The sequence below is a fragment of the Dermochelys coriacea genome, chromosome 5 (assembly GCF_009764565.3).
Source record: "Dermochelys coriacea isolate rDerCor1 chromosome 5, rDerCor1.pri.v4, whole genome shotgun sequence".
Lineage (NCBI taxonomy): Eukaryota > Metazoa > Chordata > Testudines > Dermochelyidae > Dermochelys > Dermochelys coriacea.
The window spans coordinates 5123325-5147463 of record NC_050072.1 but is presented as its reverse complement, the minus strand read 5'-3'; the positions used below and the strand labels follow the sequence as shown (position 1 = coordinate 5147463).

General features: G+C 41.4%; 1 protein-coding gene across 1 annotated transcript in view; it reads right to left on the bottom strand.

Moving 5' to 3' along the window:
- Window positions 1–6646: 6646 nt before the first annotated feature.
- The window catches only part of DCAF12 (DDB1 and CUL4 associated factor 12), a 37071-nt gene continuing 19578 nt past the window's right edge, over window positions 6647–24139 (bottom strand). Inside the window, 7 exon segments of the mRNA XM_038401738.2 lie at window positions 6647–13515; window positions 14895–14927; window positions 14929–15080; window positions 17090–17252; window positions 18239–18304; window positions 19337–19469; window positions 19471–19528. Of these exon segments, the coding sequence (XP_038257666.1) occupies window positions 13357–13515; window positions 14895–14927; window positions 14929–15080; window positions 17090–17252; window positions 18239–18304; window positions 19337–19469; window positions 19471–19528 (764 nt within the window). The 3' untranslated portion in view covers window positions 6647–13356.

Sequence of the window (24139 nt, the reverse complement as noted above, 5' to 3'; positions counted from 1 at the left end):
TGTTCCAGACCTGGAGAGTCCAGTCTTCTAGCATGAAAAGAAAAGGAGAAGGAGTTGGCCAGTATGGCCATAGCATTCAAGGAGGCATAGGATAGTCCTGCCAGCTTACCCAGCGAGGTATCGGTCTCCAAAAGGACATCCAGGGAATTCAGGACCACTCCTTGCCTGAAATTTCTTCCATGAAAGGAACATGCACTCGACACCCATACCAAATCTGGCTCTAGCTTGGATCCAGTACCAAAGCTCTTGATGACACTCAATGTAGGAATTCTAAGAAAAAAAGAAGGGAGAAGATCCATGTAGGGGTCTGGAGTGGAAGTAGATGCAAGCTAGGGAATGTTTTCTCCAACCTTCTTGTCTTAGTCTTTTGTCTGGAGGAGACTGTTTCAATTGGATCTGTAAAGGGGTGCATATTCGGATAAATTTGAGCTGTCACTTCAATCATGTGCCATTGGCTCTTTGTCAACAGATCCACAGGTCTCTATCTCAAGCCCATAGATCTGGATGCATCATGATGTCTTGAGGCTTTTGACTTTGGTTCTGCCCCATGCAAGCTCTTGGAGGAGCTGTGCTTAATCTTTCTCTTCCTCAGAACTGAGAAAGATGTTCAGGGCACATCCTGTGGCTCCTTATCATGCTCGTCTTGATACAGGACTGATGTAGATGGCACCATGGTCAAAGTCAGTTCCAAGGACTTGACTATCAGGTCCTCAGCTGACTTGGAACCGGAGCCTGGCACCAAAACTTTTGTCACCGAGCCGGAAGACTTCTTGGATCCAGAAGTAGACTGAGCCACCGATCCTGGTCTCCTACTTTTATAGACAGATGTTTTTAAGCTTTTGGCTCCAGAGGCTTAGCAGATAGCACCTCCTTTAACAAAAGAGCCTGAAGTCTATTTTGTTTGTCCTTCCTGATTCAGGGGGTGAATGTGTTGCATACCTGACAGCATGCCGGCGAGTGATTTTCTCCTAGACGTTTTAAGCACCAGATGCGTACATCAGAGAAAGGAAAGACTGTGGACACAAGAATATATTTTGAAGCCATGCTTCTTCATGTTGACATCCATGACAATTGGTAAGTCAACAATTTTATTTTTAATTTATTTTTTACTAGCAACTATAAGTACCTATATTATCTAACTACTGGAAGAGTACAACTATATTTATTCAGTTTTAGGCCACAGCACTAACTGCAGAAAGAAACTGACCTAAGCTGGTTCATGCCCTGACTCTGTGGTGGTGGAAAGAACTGAGGCATCAGAGGTCATAGAGTATCAGGGTTGGAAGGGACCTCAGGTGGTCATCTAGTCCAACCCGCTGCTCAAAGCAGGGCCAATCCCCAACTAAATCATCCCAGCCAGGGCTGTGTCAAGCCTGACCTTAAAAACATCTAAGGAAGGAGATTCCACCACTCCCTAGGTAACCCATTCCAGTGCTTCATCACCCTCCTAGTGAAAAAGTTTTTTTTCCCTAAATATCCAACCTAAACCTTCCCCACTGCAACTTGAGACCATTATCCTCATTCTGTCATCTGCTACCACCGAGAACAGTCTAGAATCCATCCTCTTTGGAACCCCCTTTCAGGTAGTGAAAGCAGCTATCAATTCCCCCTCATTCTTCTCTTCTGCAGACTAAACAATCCCAATTCCCTCAGCCTCTCCTCATAAGTCATGTGTTCCAGTCCCCTAATCACCATGTTAGACACCATGTTAGATGTGTCAATGCCCCTCCTTTAGCCATGCCCCCGGCCAGCTTGGGTGCTGGGGACAGGAGGGAATGGGGTGAGGCACTGCTGTTAGAAGGTTCCACCATCCTAGTTGCACCAGATTGGCGTGTCCCAAGAGTGGGAATAATGCAGAGGCACTCCAAAGACAACCCAAGTTTTGGGGTTGGTCATGTTTAACCAGCTCCCCTCAGTGAGGCACTGAGCACAGTCATGGCTTCCCCAAACTCCCACCCCTTCCACACGCACTCTGCTCAAGCCCCAACCCTGCCTCTTCCCACCCGTTCTGCTCCCTCCCCCGAGCATACCCCATCCCTGCTCTTCCCCCTCCCCTCCAGTGCCTCCTGTTCACTGCTGAAGAGCTGATCGCAGCAGGCAGGAGGCGCTGGAAGGGAGGCGGAGGAGCTGATCGGGGGGCTGCCGGTGGGTGCTAAGCAGCACCCACTAATTTTTTTTCTGTGGGTGCTCCAGCACTGAGTTTGAAGGCTGGCTGAGAAGAGACTTCTCTCTCCTCAGGGGGAAGCAGCCCCATTATCTGAGAGAGATTTCCCAGTCCATATTTTACTCTGGGCCATATTTAAACTGTCAAGGTGTAACTGCTCCCCCTTCCCAGCAGAGGGTGGAGTGGACCACTGCAAGTGGAGCCCCCAAAATGTAGCAAGCAGGCTGCATACAGTTACACCACGATCAGCTGGGAAATGCACACAACCACTCACGAAATGTGGAACTGGGCCCAAGCAGAGCAAACTAAACAGTGTCTAATCAGCTAGCATCTTGGAGCGGTCAGTGGCTTTTTCCATGTGCGAGGCCCCTGGGCACCATTCCCCCACTGTAATTCTTTGCTTTGTAACAGCAGCACCACCAACTGGCAGAGACAAGACACCACATTATACTAAAAAAATATGCTGGAGCTGGAAAATGCAAAACATAAGCAACACTCATACTTTTAGAAGCAGCCCTGCCGTACCTGGCCTAGGAGCAGCAGGGAGGCAAAGGACTCAGCACTGGGAGGAAGCAAAGTAACTATGGGTACTGACACTGGGTTTGTCCCTTGAAAGCACAGGACAGATGTTCTAGGTTCTTGGCCTTCATCACTGTAGTATCAGAAGAGCTCCCACAGGTGAAAGTGGCAATACTCTCCCTCTACCTTCCCTGGCAGCAATGGTTCAGAGGGACGTCGGGGTTTATGGAATGGAAGTGCTACCGCTGCAGGAAAGCAGGTGGGTAGCAGTCATGGTAGTGATCTCTATAGCATAGGCCTATCTCCTTCAGAGTTTTATCTGTGCTCACAAGCCTCCCACATTGGTCGTTTATTGTCCCAGTGCAGCACAGCTGCAATGGTCAGAGAGAAGGTCTCTGGAAACTGAGGCCCAGTTGATACAGCACTTTGGACCAAATAGTACAGACCATGACTTTGAACTGGAGTATGTTCAAGGAGGAGCCAATGCAGAGGGCAGTGTCTCAGGGCAAGCAATTCCTGGGCACCTGTGTTGCTGAATCCATAAGCTGCTGTGTTTGCACTAGCTAGGAGCTTCTTCAAGGTACAGGGCTTTGTTCCTATATATTAAACTTTGTGCAGAAGATACGTCTCCTAATTCACCTGGGAGACTCCTTCCCCCGAGTTGGGGGGGATTGATAGGCTCTGCAAGAAACAGCATCACACCCTCCTTAGCCAGGAGTGGTCTCAAACCTTTTGGGATAGGTACGAAAACAGAGAGAGAAAGCAAACATGCCTGTAGAGTGGTTAAAGCGAAACACTTCACTGAGAGAAGGGAAACAGAATGAGAAAATGACTGCCATGGGCATGTAGATGCACAAAAATTATTAGCAGTGTGCTGAATAGTATCTAGTGGCACAGGCAAGCCTGGGAGTGGTGTGCCAGAGATCCTAAGGGCCCTCTATTACTTTCTCACCATCACCCTGAAGACATCTCTAGAGGTAGTGAAGCCAAAACAGCAGTTAAATGAAGATTATGCCTGCCTCAAGAGGGTGGGACAGCAGTAGCATAGCTATGTCATGTTTATGAAGGGCTTTGAGACCCTCCGATAAGACAGCATAGAAGTCTAAAGTATACCTACAGTGTTGCCTTTAGTTTTATTTCCTTGTGAAACAGACTGCTCTGCTGCTGGGGCCATGTACGGCATGGGATAGATTCTGGCTGCGAGGGGACAAGAGGACTGCTCCGTGTCCTTGAGATTATGTTCTTCACTATACAGTCATTAATATGCCACAAGCAGTTCAGACGTATTTCCCCTTGAACAACCCAGGCCACAGCAAGGAGGCCTCCTGACTGTTTAAAAGGGACATGACCAAGACAATAGGTCTCAAGTTAGCTATCAGTATCACACTGGAAACCTACTAGGCATTTATACTAGGTTAGGTACAGCAGTTAGGCACTACTTCCGGCTCCTAGCAGGTTGTTAATACAGTTCAGCATGGTTGCCCTTGGGTTTATGTACAATGGTGGGGTTAAACAGTAAAGACCACCACTAACCAACACTATACAAATACATTTTATTTAGAGATATCCATATTAAGATGCACAAATACTTTTGTTCACCAATTTCAGTTCACACAACTTCAAGTAGTGGAAAAAACAAACTGCAGTTAGTTACAATTATTCTATATAACAGGGCAGTAGTAAAAGATCCATTTGTCAGACTACAGAATGATTAACACTCAGATGAGAATGTACAGATCTATGTATTAAAAAGTGCATTGGTCATTGCCACATACACTAACATGCTTTTCCCAAGAGCAACATCTTTCTGGCATGTGGACACAGTAACCCGGTTAATGTGAGATTGAAAATTAACCTCTTAATTTGATTTGGAGATAAATCTATTCACAAATCTCCCCAAACCAGGAATTAAGAGTCTTATTCCTTGATCAATACAAGGATGTCAACTTGCAAACCAAACTTCCATTGCGTTGTCCATATGATCAGGCAACACACTGATAGCCTAAAGTCATCACAGTTATCGCTCAACTTTAACTGCTCTCCTCTTACATTCTGAAGAGAAGCCCAAAACGCTCAACTGCATTTAGGAAGTGGAAGTGAGACAGTCGCCAAATCTTTGCAGCCGGTTTGAATTCTTCCACACAAGAAAAAACACCTCATCCCGCAAAAAAATACGCAAGCAAGCCAGCAGGGATCACATGTTGCTGGATTCATATTTTTGCAATCCCACCTTAAAGTAGAGAAAAAGTGGTGCTGGATCTGTAGAGTAACTGCGGTGGGTTTAAAATTAATAAAAAACACATGGAACCTTAACTTAAATCATCTCCTTAACACAAGGAAAGCCCAGCAGGTTCCATTTGTTACTGATACCCCCTTTTTTTTGCATTCAAACAGTTAGAGATAGCACTGCATGCTGCTCAAGAAAGACCAGCGAGGACTGCTCTATGGATGTTAACATTGAATCCAGGAATCATATAAAATCAGTCTTCAGTTAAACTCCTTGCATTGGAGACACAAAGTGAAACAGACTGACCTTTTCATTATACTTAAGGAAATCCAAGAGGCACACTTTGCATTGATCAGAAATAATCGTGATGTACATTGCAACATTCAATGGATTTGGAATCTGAGTCATGAACCTCCAGTGGAAGCGTTTTAAACAAAATTCAGGACCTCTGTTCTTATTCCATTAAGACTATTTTAAACTGCTCCCTCATCTACTTGAACTAGAGGTACCTTTTCAGTTCTCCGCATATAAAGCTTGTTTTCCACCGTAAGGCTTGTTCTCATCTAAGAAGTTTTCTTCTGCACATAATGGAAACAAGTAACCTCAATGCCCTCACAGGGTAGGTCCCAAAAGCATGTCAGGAGAGCTGAGGGTAGGAATCAGTAGAGATTGTACATATGCAGTCATCCCCAGAACAGAAGGTGGAAAGTAAAAAAAAACACCAGATAGCCAGCAATGCAGGAATTAATTCATTTACAGAGCCGGAATGAGTGGGGAACACAGCCCTCCAGATCAGAGGAGATGACCAATTTAGGGAAATACCCAGCGCTGGGTAAGAGAGAGGAAGAAATAATGTGAGAATCAAACTATAGAAGTCCTGATCCAGCAAAGTACATACGAGCTTGAAGTATGTGCTTAAGACTCATCAGCTTCAGCAGGGCGTAAGCCATGCCCCCAGTTTCTGCTGAACAGGAGCCCAAGTTAGCAAGCCATGATGGAACATGCTGGAGTCTACAGAAGAGTGACTGGGACAAAAAGGCTGAATGATGGAAACAAAACTTGTGGAAGAACAAGAGGGACAGAGCCTGCTGCAGGCCGTTTTGTGAGCAGGAAAACTGAGCAAGGGGACCAGCCCCTGCTGCATTCTGTGAAGCCCTGGGGAAGCAGCCAGTTGAAGTACTAGTCCCAACTGGAATTCTACATCCCCTGCCACCCAGAGGTAATGCAGGATCAATAGGTAGAGCCAAGCAGAGGAAGCCACAAACAAGGGCCCTCTTCACTATGGCCTCCAGCAGTGCGCAGAGTGCTGCCCCTCAGCACCCCAGAAATGAAGCAGTTTCCTAAGTCAGGAAAAAGGCTGGAAAGCTCGAGCACAGTAGGAGCCTGGGAAGAAAGGGGTGGGTGGCAGGCTGATGACAATCAATGAAAAAACTGGTGCTTCCCCACACTATCTTCATACGGCATCTCTGAAGACAGAAGACCAGCCGCTTTCCACAGGCAAGCTTTAGGCGTTTGTAATAGACTGTCAGTTAAGGGATGATGAAGAGCTGCAGCCGAACCCCCAGACCTTCATTGTTCAAGTGTATAAAATAGCTGCTTGTCTTCTAAAGTAACAGGCATGTGGCATTCCCCTTGGACAAACTGTGCGCAATTCGTGTCAGCCACTTAACCATACGGTCCAAGCAGCAGTGTTCCCCCCATTAATTACGGCAAGAAACTAATTTTTTTTTTCTTCAAAGTACTTCTAGCCATTACAGTTGTGAAGAAAGCCCTGTGCTGTAACCAGAAGGAACCAGCAATCAGCTTGGAAGTGTGATGTACCCGCTGCAGTTAACTCTGAAGTGGAAGGACAATTTGTTAGCTGTTTCCCTGCTGCTCAGATTGCACACAGTGGGCCATCACTTCCCACCTTACTGACCACTTGCTTTATGAAATCTGGATGTTAGAATTTCAGCTTCTGTAGGAGGTTGCCAAAAAATCAGGAATTGTTCATTTCACATGCAGCTAGGTAGCAACAGGTTTACGACAGCACAGAGTGGTCTTTCTACCCAGGGGCAACCAGTATTTTGTACAACTTTCAGTACAAACTATTTTAATATTTTTCAGACCAGACAAAAGTTTGGAATTTATTCTAAAGGTGAACTGGAAAGAATGGAGAAAGTTAAAACCGCTAAAATTTACAAACCAGAAAACAAGTCAGATTAGATCTGCTCTGTAGGATCCAATGAGGATAAGTAGGGCAAAAGCTACACTAAATAAGATGTCTAGGTTACTCCATTTTAGGCATGTGCACATTATATCCAAAGACTAATGACCATACATTGACATAGCGTGGTGGTTCTGTAGGACTAACAGAAAAGAGAGAGTGACAATCTGGCTCAGTAGAATTTTTGTGCTAAAGTTCCAATCAGTGACTCATTTACAAACTTACTGAAGCAGTGGGGATTAGCGATACACAAGAAGAAACCCAGCTGAACTTCAGACCATATTGAATTTCAGGGTAGTTAGAAAAGTAGTATTTGTACTCAAATTCAGCACATTGGAAGTCACTGAGAAACAGAACCAACCCCATAAAGCCTTTTCTTTTTAAAAGTTACTTTGTTCAGAGAAGAGCAGCTGTTTACAGGCTAACTTTCTAGACACTGAGCTGCATATGCAAATAGTTGGTTCTGCATGTAGTCTGCAAGTTTTCATTGTTTAATTTGCAAGTTGCATGGACAGTTTTAGACATTTAGCCCTCAAGTTAAACACATGAACTACAGAACATTTGAAAAACCTCTACTCCCTTCGCTTAACTGCTTAGGTGCAAGTTCAAGATTGTGCACTGTATCAAAATAGTTGATGCTATAAACTATACTGAGAATTGTTTTGTGCGTGCGCACAATAGCAACGTATGCCAAAGAAACATTGGGTCCTGAATTTAAAACAGAAGCAGGCAAGTGACAGAAGTCTTGATATTTTCAATGCATTGGATGTTTAAGTCTATGAAGTGTGGTCTACTTGGAAAAACATTAAAGAACTACAGTTCACTTTAAGACAGCCTAAGCCCAAGCCACAAGTTGTGATCCCCACATATTTTAAACATCCTGCATAGTTTGTGCATCACATACATCATAGGCAAGTGGGGAAGATCCAGCATCTTATGTACATATTACCAAACATGTAAGCACTGATGTCTGTGCAAGGACTCATCCAAGACAAAAATCAGTGCATTTGATTTGTGTCTATCCCATATTCTTGAACGTCAAATGAAAACAAAAAGTGTCACAACAATACAAACTTGTTGCAACTTCACTGTTTACATCTTAGAAAAAGACAATGATGAGTTTGTCAGATAACTTTACAAAGATCAAGGTACCATAAGAGAAAGGCACGTTAACCTCTGATTGGTCCTTTTCGTTATTTGGATGAATCAGTGATTTATATACCCTGAGACTGCAGGAGGCCATAATAGGAGAGGAAACCTGGTGAGCAGGTAAACAAAAAGTACAAGTTTAATGAGATTTAAGATTCAGCACCTGAAATTTCCCTTCTAATTAAGGAAATCTATAGAAAGCACATGATTTTTAGAATCTCCTTATCTCCAAGATATTAGTTTGAGACGAGAGAATCAGTGTTTGAAGGGGTTACAGACAGGAGACTGTACGTCTCCAAGTGTTTTACATAGCCCTGTATTTTATTTCAGTCCATTACTGAAATTTGGCAGTTTGTATCGGTCAATACTGTTACCCAGTTGGTCAGATGTGGCCTACAGCTCAGCCAGCCACAGCATTTTTGTTTTACATGTGAACTGTCCTGCCGGAACTACAGGTTCCGGCATACAGCTAGAAGAGAGGAGGCTGAGAAATGGCTTCTGAAGGCCTCTGGAGTCTAGGGACAAAACAGACCAGGTTCCACTCAGGCAACTCTTGAAAACACTGTGGATTTTTTTGTTTTTTGTAAGTATCCAATACAGGATTTTTAAGTATCCAGTTTTGATAAGGAGACCTAGCACAGATGAAGCTACAAGGATTACCTAATTCCAAAGCAATAAATTCCAGCACATGGAAAACAGCCAGAATAGATTCCACATAAAGGGACAATATCAACTTAAGTTCTCCTTTAAATAGAACTTCTGGGTGGTTCTGAAAGCAACACCCAACCTGCCCTCCTTTCTGCGCACACTCCTGCCTGCCCCTATGCTGCTGCTACTTGCAGGCCCAGGAGAACAGCATGCACAAACTGCCCCTAGAGCAGAGTGTGAATACCTTCCCCTCTCCCCCACTCTGCCCTAAGATTAGGATCTGGGAGTGATGCAACTGACCACCAACACCACAGTGAAACCAACCCTCCATGAATTGCTGTAAAATTCACAATGACAATCTGAAAAAAATAAATTGATCTCTCTGTTTTAGGAAGCCTGAAGTTACTTTTGACAACAGATGCAGCATTTTCAGATGGAGATGCAATTTGAGATGAGTCACTCTCAGAGCTTCTTTGACACCATTGCAAAGATGGGCATCTGAAAAATACAAGTCTTCTCTGGGACTTTGCAGCTACAAACTTCTCACAAGAGCAGTACCTCAGGGAGCAAAGTTTAGATGGAAGTGACTCACACCAGAAGATATGAAAATTGCCAGTTGATTATTATGATAGTATATTTTTGCATTAACCTCAATGGGTGTTGAATTGGACCAGTCTTAAGTGGGTTTTTTAAATAGTTTAGAAATATATATGCTATATATTTTTGGCACCACCGGAACGGCCCAGGATTAACACAAACTATGAATCTCAATGAAACTTGGACTTGGTCTGTGGCTCTCCTGAGCTGGGAGGGCTGGGGTGGTACACGCTCAGCCTCTAACGGGAGGCTGCTTGGTCTAACATGGCCTTTAGCTCTCTCAGAGTGATACTGCAGAGAGCTGCGTCAAGCTTCCTTGGCTGGCAGGACAGACTGAGATGATAGACTAAGGTTGGAGGGGTTAACAGAAAAATGGCTGGAGGAATAATGTTACTTGAAGGTGGAAAAAGCTGGACAGTTTACGAAAAGGAAATGGAAATTGGTTCTCTCTCATCATGAGCACACTGGCTAGCTGCTGTAGGGTTGCCACTCAGTACTCATGAATTGGCTACTATTGGGTCCATCACTGTTAAATAATTAATCTGCTTCTACATTAGAACAAATGCATATGGTGCTTCAAGGATACCATGCTTTGTATAGCAGCCTGATGAAAAGTTCTGGATGATAAAATAAAACTGCTTGAGACATTACAATGCAAATAGGAGACCATGTTAATTATAATGTCAAATATCAGAAAAAAAAATGCCTGTCTGTCTTAATGATCCTTAAGAACCTTCTTTCCCTCAAAGCAAACTCTGAGGGGAAAAAAAAAAGGTCAGAAGGGATATCTGACTTTGAGCACTTGGAAAAAAAAAAAAAATAGCTAGTCAAACAAAGTGAGAACACCACTGGTTTCTGTACCCTATTTTAAAGCTATTGAAATCTAGTCAGGTGGCCAGATTCACCCACAACAGGGTGTCTACTGTTGCTTGAAAGATGGGAGCTGTGCCTTCTCACCCACTTCTGATGGCTGGGCTCACAGCTCCCCATTGCTGTGACACCGCTGTGCCAGCAAACCAGTGACCCATATTGGATCCCCATGTGCTACTATCCACCCTGCCAGGTTCTGGTATTTCAATTTTAAATCTAAAATGGCGTGGTCAAGGAGGCATAGTGCAATTCAACAGGCATAGACTAGAAATCAGGAAACCTAGATTCTTTTCCTGTTCTGCTTCTGATTTACCGTGCAACATTTGGCATATCACTTCCCCTCCCAGCCTCAGTTTCCATAACTGCGCAATGGATCAAAAGAAATATTTGATTTTGGAGATTCAGGATCACACCACAATAAGGCATCCCATCTTAAAGGGACATCTACTTAAAACATTTGTCTGAAACTTTATCATCTATTACTGGTAAAAGCAGCACACGATTACTAGGATATAAGAAAGGTATTTCCCAGTTTTCTTTTTGCATTGGATAGCACTGGGTGTATATTCCATTTACCTTGTTTGGATGGGCTTTTCATGTAAGGGAAAAATTTCCCCCCCAGAACAGGAAACAGTTACCAGTAGGACGACAAACACTGGTAGAAGGCTCAGGAACAAGTGGAGTACTTGAACCTACACCATTTCCACGTTCCCCCTTCCCCCACAATGAAACGGACTAATTTTAAATTGGTGTCCCCTGAACACCAACACATCTACATTGGACAATGCTCAAAATAATCTGGAGAGAACAATTTTCCCCAAGGACTCAAAGCTACAAACAAATGAGTTTCAAATTAACATGATTAACTATAAAGGGGGTTAGATTTCAAGACCAAAGGCTTCCTTCAGCATTAAAAAATTTAAAATGTTACTAAACATTGTGGACCCCAACTTTAACACTGCTCTGCTCTCAGAGATGTCAGCTGGAGCTGAGTGCTCAGTGCCTCTGCAAATCTGACCCCAAACAACAGGACCTGCCTGGGAATAAAACACCCCCCACAGAATGCAGAACCTATCTGTAGAAGAGAGTGATCTTAGACAGGATTTAAAGATACTCCTTCACAGAGATGAAGTGTCACCATATTTCATGTAGATTAAATATTTATTTTCCTTTGCATGTTTCTGGACAGAGTCAAATGCTATATCTCTGCCCCACCACACATTCATAAAAGAAAACCCCAAAAGCAACATGTTCCCATCATGGAACAGTGACTGGTGACAGTATAAAAATACTTAGAATCTTTACATTAGTTTAAACAACGGAAGTTCTGAGAGAACTACTTCATTTACAGCCCTATAATTTAACAGCTACTACTTGGAAACTGCGTAATAAAACCATATTTAATGTTAAATTTTTGCTTTGATGCAGATTTTAAACAACAAACCCACTAGAAGAAGTTTGGAATGCAGTAGTAAGTTTCTTGATTTTCAAAGTGATTAAGTCAGGCCTTAGCTTAAGTAACCTATACTTCAAATCCAGGTGTGCATATGGGACAACCCTTTCCTCACCCCGACGTGCAATCAGAATGTGGGGGGGGAAACCTGCACTTCTACCATGTCTTTCGTCTGATAATCTCAAGTTAGAAATTACCTCAGGTGCCACGCATGCTATTAACCTCATATTACAAATCAGCACAGTGAGGCACAGAGACATGAAGTGACAGGCAACAGTAGCTTGAGCCAGGAAAAGAAACAAGGAGTCCTATGGTTAACTCTGTGTTTTAGCCACAAGACCATCTCACCAGAAATGCACAATCCCTCCATGACTGGGCCTGTATTTTGTTCGCTAAGCGTATCCAGACCATCATCCTGTACCCACAGCTCCTGGTGAAGTCCAAGGCAGGACTGACAATAAGCTAGGCGCTCAGAGGAGTTGCTTTAATAGCAGCAACTGGCTAGAAAGGACCATTCCTGCCAACATTACTCACTGCTGGCAGGAGAACTGCGGGGGAGGAATCTCCAGCCTGAGAGAGGTGTCTCTCTTTAGGTAGACTCCAGGTACCTGGGCCCTGGCTCCTCCCTGCCATCTAGCCCCAGCCACCCAGACGACCCCCAGCTAGTCTGGAAGTTAATCAGATTGAATTAAGTTAGTCACCATGCAAATCTGTCTCCTGCTGGGATGCCATTTCCCGTAGTGCCCCAATAAGCTGCATTCCACCATCGTAACAGCTGGCGTGTCACACAATACCCCCGCTGCAGTGCGGGCAGCCTCCTTTGTAGCTCCAACAACCCTGCAAACTGACACTCAGAATAGAGAGAAGGGGTAACAAGAAACAGTAATTTTGCTCATACACTGCTGGGATGCCAGGCTTGGCTTCTTTGCTACACTCTGGGCTAGAGAAGATGTTCCTGGTGGTGCTCTGTCCCTGGGTTCCAACAAGTTTGGTTTCAATTTACTTTCCTTTATGCGTCATTAGACTTGTACTTAAAAAATAAAATCAAGCCAGGCCTGAGCCAGACTCTGCAGATAAAGTAGTAGCTTATCTCATAAATATTTTTAATATTTTTAATTACAAGTAGTCCTCACTCCAGATAACATAACCGACACAAAGTACCTGCATACACACAGCCCCTGGACTTTCACAGAAAGCCTGGCAGCAACCACTCTAAGAAAGGAATCCTACCTCACAGCAAAGTAGGGGGCATATGGCTGTAGTTAGCCTATACAGGGAAGAGTCATTTGGAGTAAATACAATAAAAAGGGATTTAAAAAAACCCTTCATATAAAGGATCAAGGAAGTTAAAGCAAAATCTGGTTCAAAAAAAGATGTACAAAACTGTTGAAGACCAACAGAAAACTCTGCCAAAATAACTTGCATTTAAACCAGAAAACAATGTCATCACACAATTTCTTTGTTAAAAAAGGAAAGACAACGTGGAAATCAGCGTAAAGATGGGCATTTGGGAAGAGTTCTCATTAGCTCCAGAGACCAGCATAATTCCCGTGGAGTCCTGATGGAAGGGGGCCTCCTGCCACAAAGAGTTTCGTTCCAGACGAGTCGTAGCAGTGGGTGTAAACAGCATTTGCAAAGAAGTTAATGTCAGAAAAGTAATTCCTCCAGGTTTCATCATGATTCTGTTAAAGGAAAGTTCAGATCAGTATCTCTGCAAATTAGCAAAAGACAAGAGCTTGTTTCACAAATGCAAAATTTAGTCTCCATAGCCTGAAAATTTCTGCATTAATGATCCCTGGGGTATATGCAGATAGGCTAGAACTGGGAGATACCAGGGACATCCCGCAGTCTGTTTGATGGCCCAAATTTCCGCAGAAAGAACACTGGGGGGAGGGGAGGGAAAATAAGGTTGGAAATCTCATTTATAATAACTAGAACTGAGAGAGAGTATTACTTTTGTTCTGAATAATTTATATTATGGTAGCACCTAGGAACCTCAATCAAGGATCAGGGTTCCCCTCTTCCCACACTGATGATGGTCCCCGCCCCTGCACAGTTTGAAAAGGGTAGCTGTTCTAATCAAACAAGAGCGAGTCTGCAAAACCTATACAATTCCACCAATACAGTGTATTTCTGGTCTCCTAAATCAACAGGTTAGATGCACATTCTATTAAGCAACAGCATAGCCTGGTGTACGCAGTGTGTATGCTGAATGCAAGGGTAATAAGACAGTTAGAGTCGAATATCTTTTTTGACAAGTAATAAATAGAGAGAGCATTTTTTTCCAAAGTAGTAATTTGTGTGTCAACTTGTTTCATTTTTTTTTTTTTTTATTTCAGCTCTTATCTTGATCCCTCCTGAATGCAGATATCTAATCTAGGCCTCCATGACTAAGTTTTCTATACCACAAACAAATAAGCCTAAGTCTACTAGGACCACATAAGATCTACTTTAATTGTGTGTAACTAATGTTACTGTACCAATGCTCAACAGAGATCTATTTCTGAGATTTCAATGAGAACTACAAAATAGAGTATGAAGTTTGTCCCATTCAGTAGCAGTTATGCAAAAGTTTTGCTAGGAGAATATTTTGTCAAGATTGAGTAATTCAAAACTGGCTCACCATATTTTGCTCAAGCTTTCATAAAAGAGAACTTGTAAGTGACGGACAGTTACGAGCAACTGAAAATAGGAGTTAGGCTGAAATCAAATGTTAATTCTTACTTAATATGTGCTACATTGCTTTGCACCATCCTTTCCCTCTGCCTGGTCTAGCATCTAAGTTCTTCAGGGTACAGAATGTATCTTATTTTAAAGAGCACTTAGATTTCCAGTGCAATACAATACATTGAAATATAAAGTGGCATTGCTAAGAACTGCAACGAGTTAGAGATATGTTCCCCACAGGTCGTTATTTCTGAGGAAAGGCTAAAGGGATTTCAGTCACTGTTTTAGTGAAGCTCATCTGACATGTATAGTTCCCAAAATTGTAGAATTAACTCATCTTCGAGCCCTGTAGCATCCCTATATAGAAGAGCTTCAACAGCTGCAAGCTACTCACAAGCCAGCCTTTCCCGGTCGTCAACTTTAAAAATTTCACTTCCTCCTAGTTTCTGTTTTTGTCCACGGCAGGTGTGATTGGGCTTTTCATCCAGGAACTTTTGGGCTCGGATGTCGTAAAACAACAAGGAACCCTGCCCTGTTCCCACTGTTATAATGTGCTCATAAAAGCTCACTGACCGAATACCTGTCGAAGAGAAAGGAATGTTACAATTCACATTTAAGAGGAGATGCATGCTCTGGCTATGCAGTGGTGGGGTGCTGCTTTAGGGTTATTTTTTGTTTGTTACAAGAATGTATTAGTAGGCAGATTATTTCGTTTCCCTTTCACTATAAGACAGCACAAGTCAGTTCTATTTATGTTACAGAAATCACAGCTGCTATTGCAAATATCTTCCCCTCTCCCCGCAAAGGATCTGATCCAGGTCCCATTATTTAGATCAGAGTAGCGTGCCAAGGAGCCCCACTAACAGAGCAGGGCACCCTTGTGCCGACAACATACAAACAGAATCAAAAGATGGGCCCTGTCCCCAAGGACTTACAATCTAAGTATAGACCTGAACTAGAGAGGTGGTACAGACAGGGGCGCACAAGGAAACAATATGGAAAGACCTCCTTCATTTCAATGAGACAGGAGCAGACCCATGACGACTTTGAGGGCTATCATATGCAGATGTACTAATCACTAGGAAGGAGACTGTCCTTTAAGACTCATCTCCTGCGTTCCAAACATCACTTCAAAATCTAGGTTTGTGCCCTGAACTAGAGTCATTTAAACTGATCTGCTTTGGGGACAGAGTTACCCAAACAAAAGTATGTAGCATTACTTTGTTAAGGTCGCAGTCATCATTTCGCTATTTGCTATATAAGAATTTGTTTTGTAGATCCACAAAGAAACCCAATAAATCAGTGAGGAACCAAAACAGCTTCTGCCACCTTCGTAGTATGATACAAGAAGCTTATGAAGCATGCTACATTTGGTTTAAAATAAAATAAAATTAAACATTCAAAATGGAAAGTGAAAATTGAGTGTAAATAATATGCCTGCTCCCATCCAGCTATGCCGTTTTTACATGTAACAAAGATTTGGGTTTGGCAATTCAGTGGTGCGAGTAAGTTCGGACTCGGTATAAGGGAGCAGAGGCTAGCATAGTCAGTAAGAGTTCATCATTTGGGCTAGAAAAATAGCACAGGGGGTGCCCTTTTATTTCTGTTACTCTGAAGCTGCTCTTGAAGAGCAATCCTCAGGGTGCTCACACAAGGGAGGTAGGGATGATGAATGCACACAGAAGACACATGGTCTCCAAACCAATTCCTGCATTTATAGCTTTATTATAAAACTTTGGATCCTTCTCTACCAACCACATAATTAGTACCTCACGGATTTCTCCCAGTTTATCAGGAGGATGTTTTAGAGCACACTTTGGAAAATGGCACTTCAAAATTGGTTCATAAAGGAACATTCAGCAGCAAAGAGCTGTTGGCCAATATTTTCAAGCCCAGGTGCTTAAAATTAAACCATAGTAGTGTAGGGATTCAACTCAGTAAAAACTGAATATAGATGTAGGCATTAACTTTCCAACACTTGGGTACCTAAAGTTCACTGTGTATACCCAAAACAGTACAGAAGTTTACATTAGACTATTTACATTTGGCTTAATTTAAATTTTGTAAGAACAGATTTTATAAATTTAAACCCTAGAAATGTTTCATTCATGGTTTTAAAATTCTAAAACACATTCTCTTGCAAGAGTTGGAACTCAGTAATGTAGTACAGGGCATGAAAGTGACTAAACAGTTATCATTCGCAGCACATACAAATGCAAGAAGTAAACAGAGTACCAATAGTTACTGAAAATCGAATATATTTGTAATCTACTGCACTATTATTAAGTAGTTTACAACATATACTCTGAAGCGATAGCATCCCTTTAAGCGTGACAAAGTCTAAACAGAGAAATTTTAATTAGACCCGATTAAAGAGCAAGGTGATTGCCTAGCTTCAGAGACACTGTTTTAATCAGTTTTGTGCGGGAGCATTAGTGCAAAGGTTAAGTTTTCATATACTGCTACTGATCTGGGAAGTTCACAGGAAAAGCCTTGATATTTACTAGCCTACTGTATTTTATTGCAGCCCTGACTGTTACCTTTTTGGAAAGATCAACAATTTGAAACTTCACTTTGAAGTTTCCTTACCACTGCCTCGTTCTCTGGAACAGACGGATTTAACATTGTGGGAAGGTTGCCTTGGATCCAGAAAGGAGACATGTGCCTGAGATCCTACTGCATACACTGACCACTCCTGACCATAGGCCAGACACACATTCTCCCTGCAGTATGGCAACTTGGTGGAAAGTAGCTGGAAATAAATGGAGAGAGAAGTTAACTAAAAATGTGTGGGGGGAGAGGGATGCAAGTGACTGAACAAAAACTAAACTCCCTTGTAGCCATATTTGAGGGAACTACACTCAAGCAATAACATGGACTTGGAAAACTCTTCTGGAAGAAGGTAACTATTTGATATATAGGGCAAAGACTTGAAAGAGGGGCAAGGAGAGAAGGTAATGCCACTGAGTGAAGAAAAGCTGGAACTGCAGCTCTGGAGAGCAGGGAAGGGAGGGAGACAGGCATTTAGACCCTGCCCACATGTAGGAATTGTACTGGTTTAGCTAAAAACTGTTTTTAAACAGACCTTAGTTACACTGGTACAATTCCTGGTAGACACTCTTGCTTCAACTTTGTTAAATCTGTTCCTTATTAACTTAACCTAAATTGAAGTACGCCTAGTTTAAACCAAACCAGCATCAACAGCAGTTTGCACCAGTCCTAAACCAGTTTGAAAGCACATCTTACTGCCATGTCTCCACTACAGAGTCTATTTTGGCATAGCCCCTTCTTGCAGATGCAATGTACACCGGCAGAAGAGTTCAGCCTGCACAGTAACACCACCTCCCTGAACAACATTAGCAACAACATGTAAGTTTTAAATGTAGATCAGGCCTAAGTTAACCAGGGCAACTTCCTCATATTGATAAACCCTTAGTATAACTAACATTAGAACAAGACAAGTAAAAGCTCCTAATTTGTCCAAGATTGGTAAGAAATTAGGAGCTTCCCCCCCCCCCCCCAAAGGGAAATAAGTAGTCATCCGTCCAGTGCTCTAACTTCATAAACCTTGCCTCTGCTATGAACTTTTCAACCTTTAAATCAAGGTTTTGGGCAAGCGTCTTACAGACACTGCTGGAGTCTATTCAGACACATTCTAGGGAAACTGACAGAGTAGGAAGCAGCCTTAACTGACAGGTTAACTATTGAAATTTAGTGTAATACACGAGAGAGGCAAACCTTTGATAGCGTGTGCTCTGCTTTCCAAAGATGAAAGTACCCATCCAGGGACACAGCTCCTAGCTCCTAAAAGAAGAAAAACAGTTAGCTTCCAGATGATATATCCTTACAAAAAATTTCATGCAAAGCAGCTGTTTTAAAGGCTACTTTAGTGACTTGAGTTGAACATATAAATTAATGCTACCTGGAACTGTTGATGAATTTGTACAAGATAAGTCTTAACTGCATGTTGATTTCAGTGGATACAAGAGCACGAAGGTACAGTGGGAAGGACAGAAGTGAACTGGAAAGCCTACAACCAACGGTAGCTTGGCCCATATAAGAACTTTGTTTGATCAAGTGACCAACCCTTAGAAAATGAACTACAAGTTAGCATTAGCAATTCTCAGCACCAGCACCTAAAGCAATATGGGGCAATAAATATTAGATCGCATATATGCATTTTCACAAAAATGTAAGTCTTGCATCACAACAGAGAGAGTCCTTTTAGAAGCCATCTCCTCCTCCCTAACAATGGTATTAATTCGTTTTCAAGCATACAGTTTCACATTTTTATAGTTTGACCAATACCAAAAACAAGCTCTGCCAACAAAAAATGTTGAGTTGTCTAATGTATGTCTTAGGATCCAGATAAGTTGAATGCTCATTAGCTGACCACTGGCAGACATGCACTGATCAACAACAACACTATTGACAAGCACATGGTGAGGGAATTATACACCAGTTAAGAGTGGGGAAAGGATTACCACCAGTGAGCGTGGTCCAAACTGGTCTAGTATTTTGCCTGTTGTATTTATTGTATAGACACATTCCATAGGCCAACGAGCTTAAAACCAGGAAAACCCACAGGAAGCTCTTCCTTCCAAAAGTAAATTTTATGTTTGCTCCAGTCCTATCTGTTTGTTAATGGCAGAGACAAAAGCAGACAAAGAACAGTATCAGAGAAGAGGAAGACAAAAGAATCAGCAAGCAAAATACATCGCAAATGCAGGTTTGCTGTAATTTACTTAAGTGATTCCAGTAGAATTTTGTATCCATTTTACAAACTGAAAGGTTGCAATTTTTCACTACTCAGGTTCCCTGTTCTATCTTACTGACCTTGTTCTTATTGTTGAATGCCAGTGCTCGGACTTTACAGTTGTCTGGATTGGTGTTCTCCTTGGGGATATCTTTCAGTGCCCTGTGTGTTATGTGAGCGTAGACAGGGACTCTAGAGAGGTTGTGCCTGCATCGCTTTAGTCAGCACATCCTCCGTCACCTCCCAGAGACCAATCGAGCCATCCCGGGAACCTGAATAGAAAGGACATAGCAGCATGTGTTAGGCACACAAATTTCCCTATTGAAGACAGAACTTCAGTCAAGCAAGTAAGATGTGGCCCTAACAAGGGAACAATAAAGTGCTGTTAGTTAATCTAGCTGAACACATTGTTGTCCTTAAGTATTAATAGACCTAATAAAAGTAAGATATTTGAAAGCATTCAAATTTAGAAAGATAATTGGGCTCACTAAAACTTGCCAATGGCTACATACATTTTAAAGCAGCTAAGTCAATTGAGCTATTCTGAGATCTACGAGCAGTAAACAGGAGCATCAAACTGGAGCGATCATCTTCAGAGAACACACAAATAGCAGCCGCTTAGAGGTGGCTGGAACAGCAAGGTCTAGCCTACGTAATTGCACACTGGTTTAACTAAAGCTGCATTTTCAAATTGGTTTAATTAACCAGTGGAAAAACCCTGGATGAACACTCAAGTAGGTTTAAACTTGGCTTTCATTGGTTTGACTTGCAGTGTATTTACAGGTGCAAACTAAACAAACATCAGTTTTAAACAAACATAAGTGTTTAAAACAATGCAAGCCACTGTTTGACTAAATCTGTTTTAAACTAATTTTGGTTAAACCAGTGCATCTTGTGGTTTAGACAAGCCCTGAATGTGTCCGGGAACTCAGATGGCAAGAGACTGAGCAAGCAGAATCGTCAGAGTAGCAACTATTTTATTTCTCTCTATTGGGTCTGCAGACACCAGTCAGCAAGAGCATCCTTCTTATGGTCTCTGATGACACTAGACAAGAGTGGATAAAATCCATTTTTTTTAAATTAAAAAAAAATCCATTTTGTACAATTTAAATTATACCAACGTTTTTCTTAAAAAAAAAAAAAAAAAACAATCTGCTTAAAATGAAGTCTGAATTTAATACAAAATATGTTAAGGTCTAAACTTATTACAATCTCTTAAAACATTTTTAAAGTGCTGAATCCATGAAACTATCAAAAAATTGCAGTTAAATGGTGCTTTCCTATACAGAAAAAGCATCAAGGAAAAAACACCTAACTTTTGGGGTCAAGCTTTATAAATAGGGCACAATAAGTCATATACTGTATTAAGAGTTTGATCCTGTGTGGGACCAGGGGCTGTGACACTGGGTGCAAGAGAGTGGCAAGTCACTCACAGGTGTTGGGACCCAGTCCAGGACTCCAGGAGACACCATCAGCTCTATCAACATGATCATCGCCTGAGCCCATCAGGGTGGTGCCATATCCTATTTACAGTTTTCCCTATCTGAGATAAGATTGGACGAGTTCTCAAATTATGAATATCTATGACTCCACCACCATGGAAACTCTCTCTCTCCAGCTCCTGGAAAAACCCTGATCTGCCCACTAACTACCAAGCCCTCGCCTTCTTGACCATCAAGTAAATGGCCTTGCCCTGTCTCCTTGCACTACAAGCAAACAAATTCATTAATTCTCGACTGCTTCCTTCAGTTTCTAAACAACTAAAATACTGCAGTACAAAAGGCGTGTGGTTACTCAAGCAGAAATCTTAGTTTGTTGTTGTTTTGTATTCTGAGGACAATGTGGGGGGAGGAGAGGGGAAGGAGTTATGTAACAAGGAAGGAGGACCAGAGTACACAACCAGAAAGGAGCAACAATGCTGTCAAAGCAAGACACCGTGGGAGAAGGGACAACATTCTTCAGAGTGCAGCCTGTAGCACTGATTTCAACATCTGGGAACTGGAGAAAAAACTGCCATGGCTGCAGGTTGTAAAACAGACCCATATAGGAATATTTTTCAATAAATTCCTGTACCTTTGGGTAAAGAAGGAACACATGCCAAATGTAACAATGCAACGAAGAGATGCAAGGCCTGATTGTTAGAATGAAACCCTTATGAAAATGCTCCTCAAAAGGCAATGACTGAAAGTGACATTGACATGTCTGAACAATATGGATCAGCTGGGCAGTAAACTTATTTTGGCACCATTCTTATGGACTGCCTACCATGTCTTACTATGTTCATAAAGGATAAGACTGATTATTGCCATGTATGTGTGTTTTGGGTGGATTACAGATGAATTTCAAAACATAATTGGTATGTTAATTTGTTGTGGGAATATTTATCAATTATGTTTTTACTATTATTGCTGTACTTTAGAGATGATTTAATTGCTCATATAATCAAACATCCTAGGTGAAGATTTCCTGTTTAAAAGTTTTATTAGGCATGTATGAATTTTAATACTTAAAAGTTTTTTAAGCTGTTTGGTATACTGCTAGAGATAAGTGTTTAAATAGATTAGATAATCCTTACGATTTAATTAATTTCCCTACAAACTGGGTTTAGAATAAGTTATACAATTTCAACAGTGGTACAAACAGCTGCAGTAGGAGGAATCTTTCATTTACAACCTTTTTAATTTTTTTTTTTTTTTTTTTTTTTTAAGGCAGTGCACCGAGTAACATCAGTGAGAGTGTAACTTGTGTTTACCATTTTGGTTTTAGGGTCCAGCTTAGAATTAAAGATTTGGATGTCCATCATCTGCAATGTCTGCAACTTCAGAGTCAACTGCTGGTGTCACCAGCAGTGCTGCAACTCGGGCTACATCACACAGTAAGTTACCTGTGTCAGAAAGACTTTTTTCATCATCCAGTAAAGCTTATGGATGAGTTTGTGATCAGGACCAGCCAAACTCCATAGGTGAAAAAGTTGCTCAGTTATTTATGCTGAAGATGCTGCTGTGACTTGGGCATCTAATACTCACCCATCAATAATAATGAGAGACAAGGTAGGGACGAAATATCTTTTATTAGACCAACTTTTATTCATGGGAGAGACAAGCTCTGTGTGGCTTGAAAGCTTGTTTTCTCTCTCTCCAACAGAAGCTGGTCAATAAAAGCTACCACCTCCTCTACCTTGTCTCGCTAATATCTTGGGACCACACAGCTACAACTAAAATAATGTCAGGGTGGGAGGTGAACCATTCAAAACAGTACTTGTTTGCTGCTGTTTAAATAAAGTCACATCACTGAGCTGGTAGAAGTCACTTGCTAAGCACCAGAGTTTGTTGAAGTGCTATAAACCGGCTTTCGGCAGCAGTAGCCTCCTCTGCAGGCACAGAAAGACCAAATGAAGAAAATATTCTAATTCATTCAAAATTGAGCAAATTGACTGGAAAGTGAAAAAGCAGGAAATTGTCTCTCTCTTCCAGTCTATGAATCAGAAACAAGGGATGAGATGTACTAATTTTAAAGTTTGAATGACAGCTTAAATAACTTGAGGACTGTTGTCTTGTGTTCGAGAGACTGAGGTGAGTAGAAACTTAAGCTCCAGTCACTTTCACTTAGTGAAATTTGAAAATTTTTCAAGGTGACCTAAAGCAATCAGTTTAATTCACTGACTACAGTTAATCCCTCTGTTCCTTTAGCTGTAAATGTGGAACATGTTTTGATAAGGGAAGTTTAGGTATCCAGAACATTAAGATATTTGTATGGAACAAAACAAAGTTATATATGCTGTCATGTGTTTAAATTCAGGTTATCATCCTAATGCAATTTGACACAAATCAAAAAATTAATTACCTAATAAATAGACAATACATGATCCACAGTTTTCTAACTTTCTAATTTTCTAGTAAAAATGTACAATTAATAAGAATCTGAAAATATTCAGCTATACAATTACATAAATGTATTACATTATAGTGCACCCTCCTAAGTTGCAAAAAGATATACCAAATTAGCATAAAGGCTCTATTGACTTGGAAATTAATGTTTTAATGATTATGCCAACCAATGAGAATCCACCTTTCTTTAGAAAACAAGTACAAATGGAAAAATTTATTAAACCTGACGATTTAAATACAGACTTTCCACTTGATAATTTAAATCATCATTTAAAACAGTTGATTTAAATTAGTCCAAGCTGACACTAGAGGAGCACAGTGAGTACAGGTCTGGGAGCAAGGAACAGAGTTCTTATTCCCAGCCCTGAGACCCAATCCCTCTTGGCCTTGGACAACTCGCTTCCATCTGTGCTTCCACTTCTTTGCCTATACAATATGTATAATAACTCCTGCACAGTGTTCATGGGTAAGACACTGTAAATTTTAAAGAAAATTCATAACAGCATTAATTGCAAAGTATGGAGTTTCAGAGTTTACATTGAATGAAGTTTACAAGTAAATACAATAAAATTAATTCCATCGTTAAAATTGATTAAGTATTTTTTGTATTATGAACTTAAAGATATTTTCCTTTTTTAAAAAAAGTCAAAGATCACAGCTGGGGGAGCGGAGGGGAGTATATTTTTTGTGATTTCTATGCCCTCTGTTCATGTGTGTCTCCCTTTGAAGCTTGAAAGAGCAAGTAAGGATCAGTACCCCTTGAAATTGCAGCCTTTGGTATACTTTCTTTTTTATTTTTAAAGTATAAAATGGATTCTGAGTCATCTGGACATGGCAGTATCCTCGCATGACATCAATGGCTTAACATATTTTGTCTTTTACCATCAAATAAATCCCATCAGCTCCCACTAATGATCATTACTGACAATCACAGTGAAGGGCTTCCCAACAACATTTTATGATACAAGGGTCCTACCACTCAATTAATTTGTATGA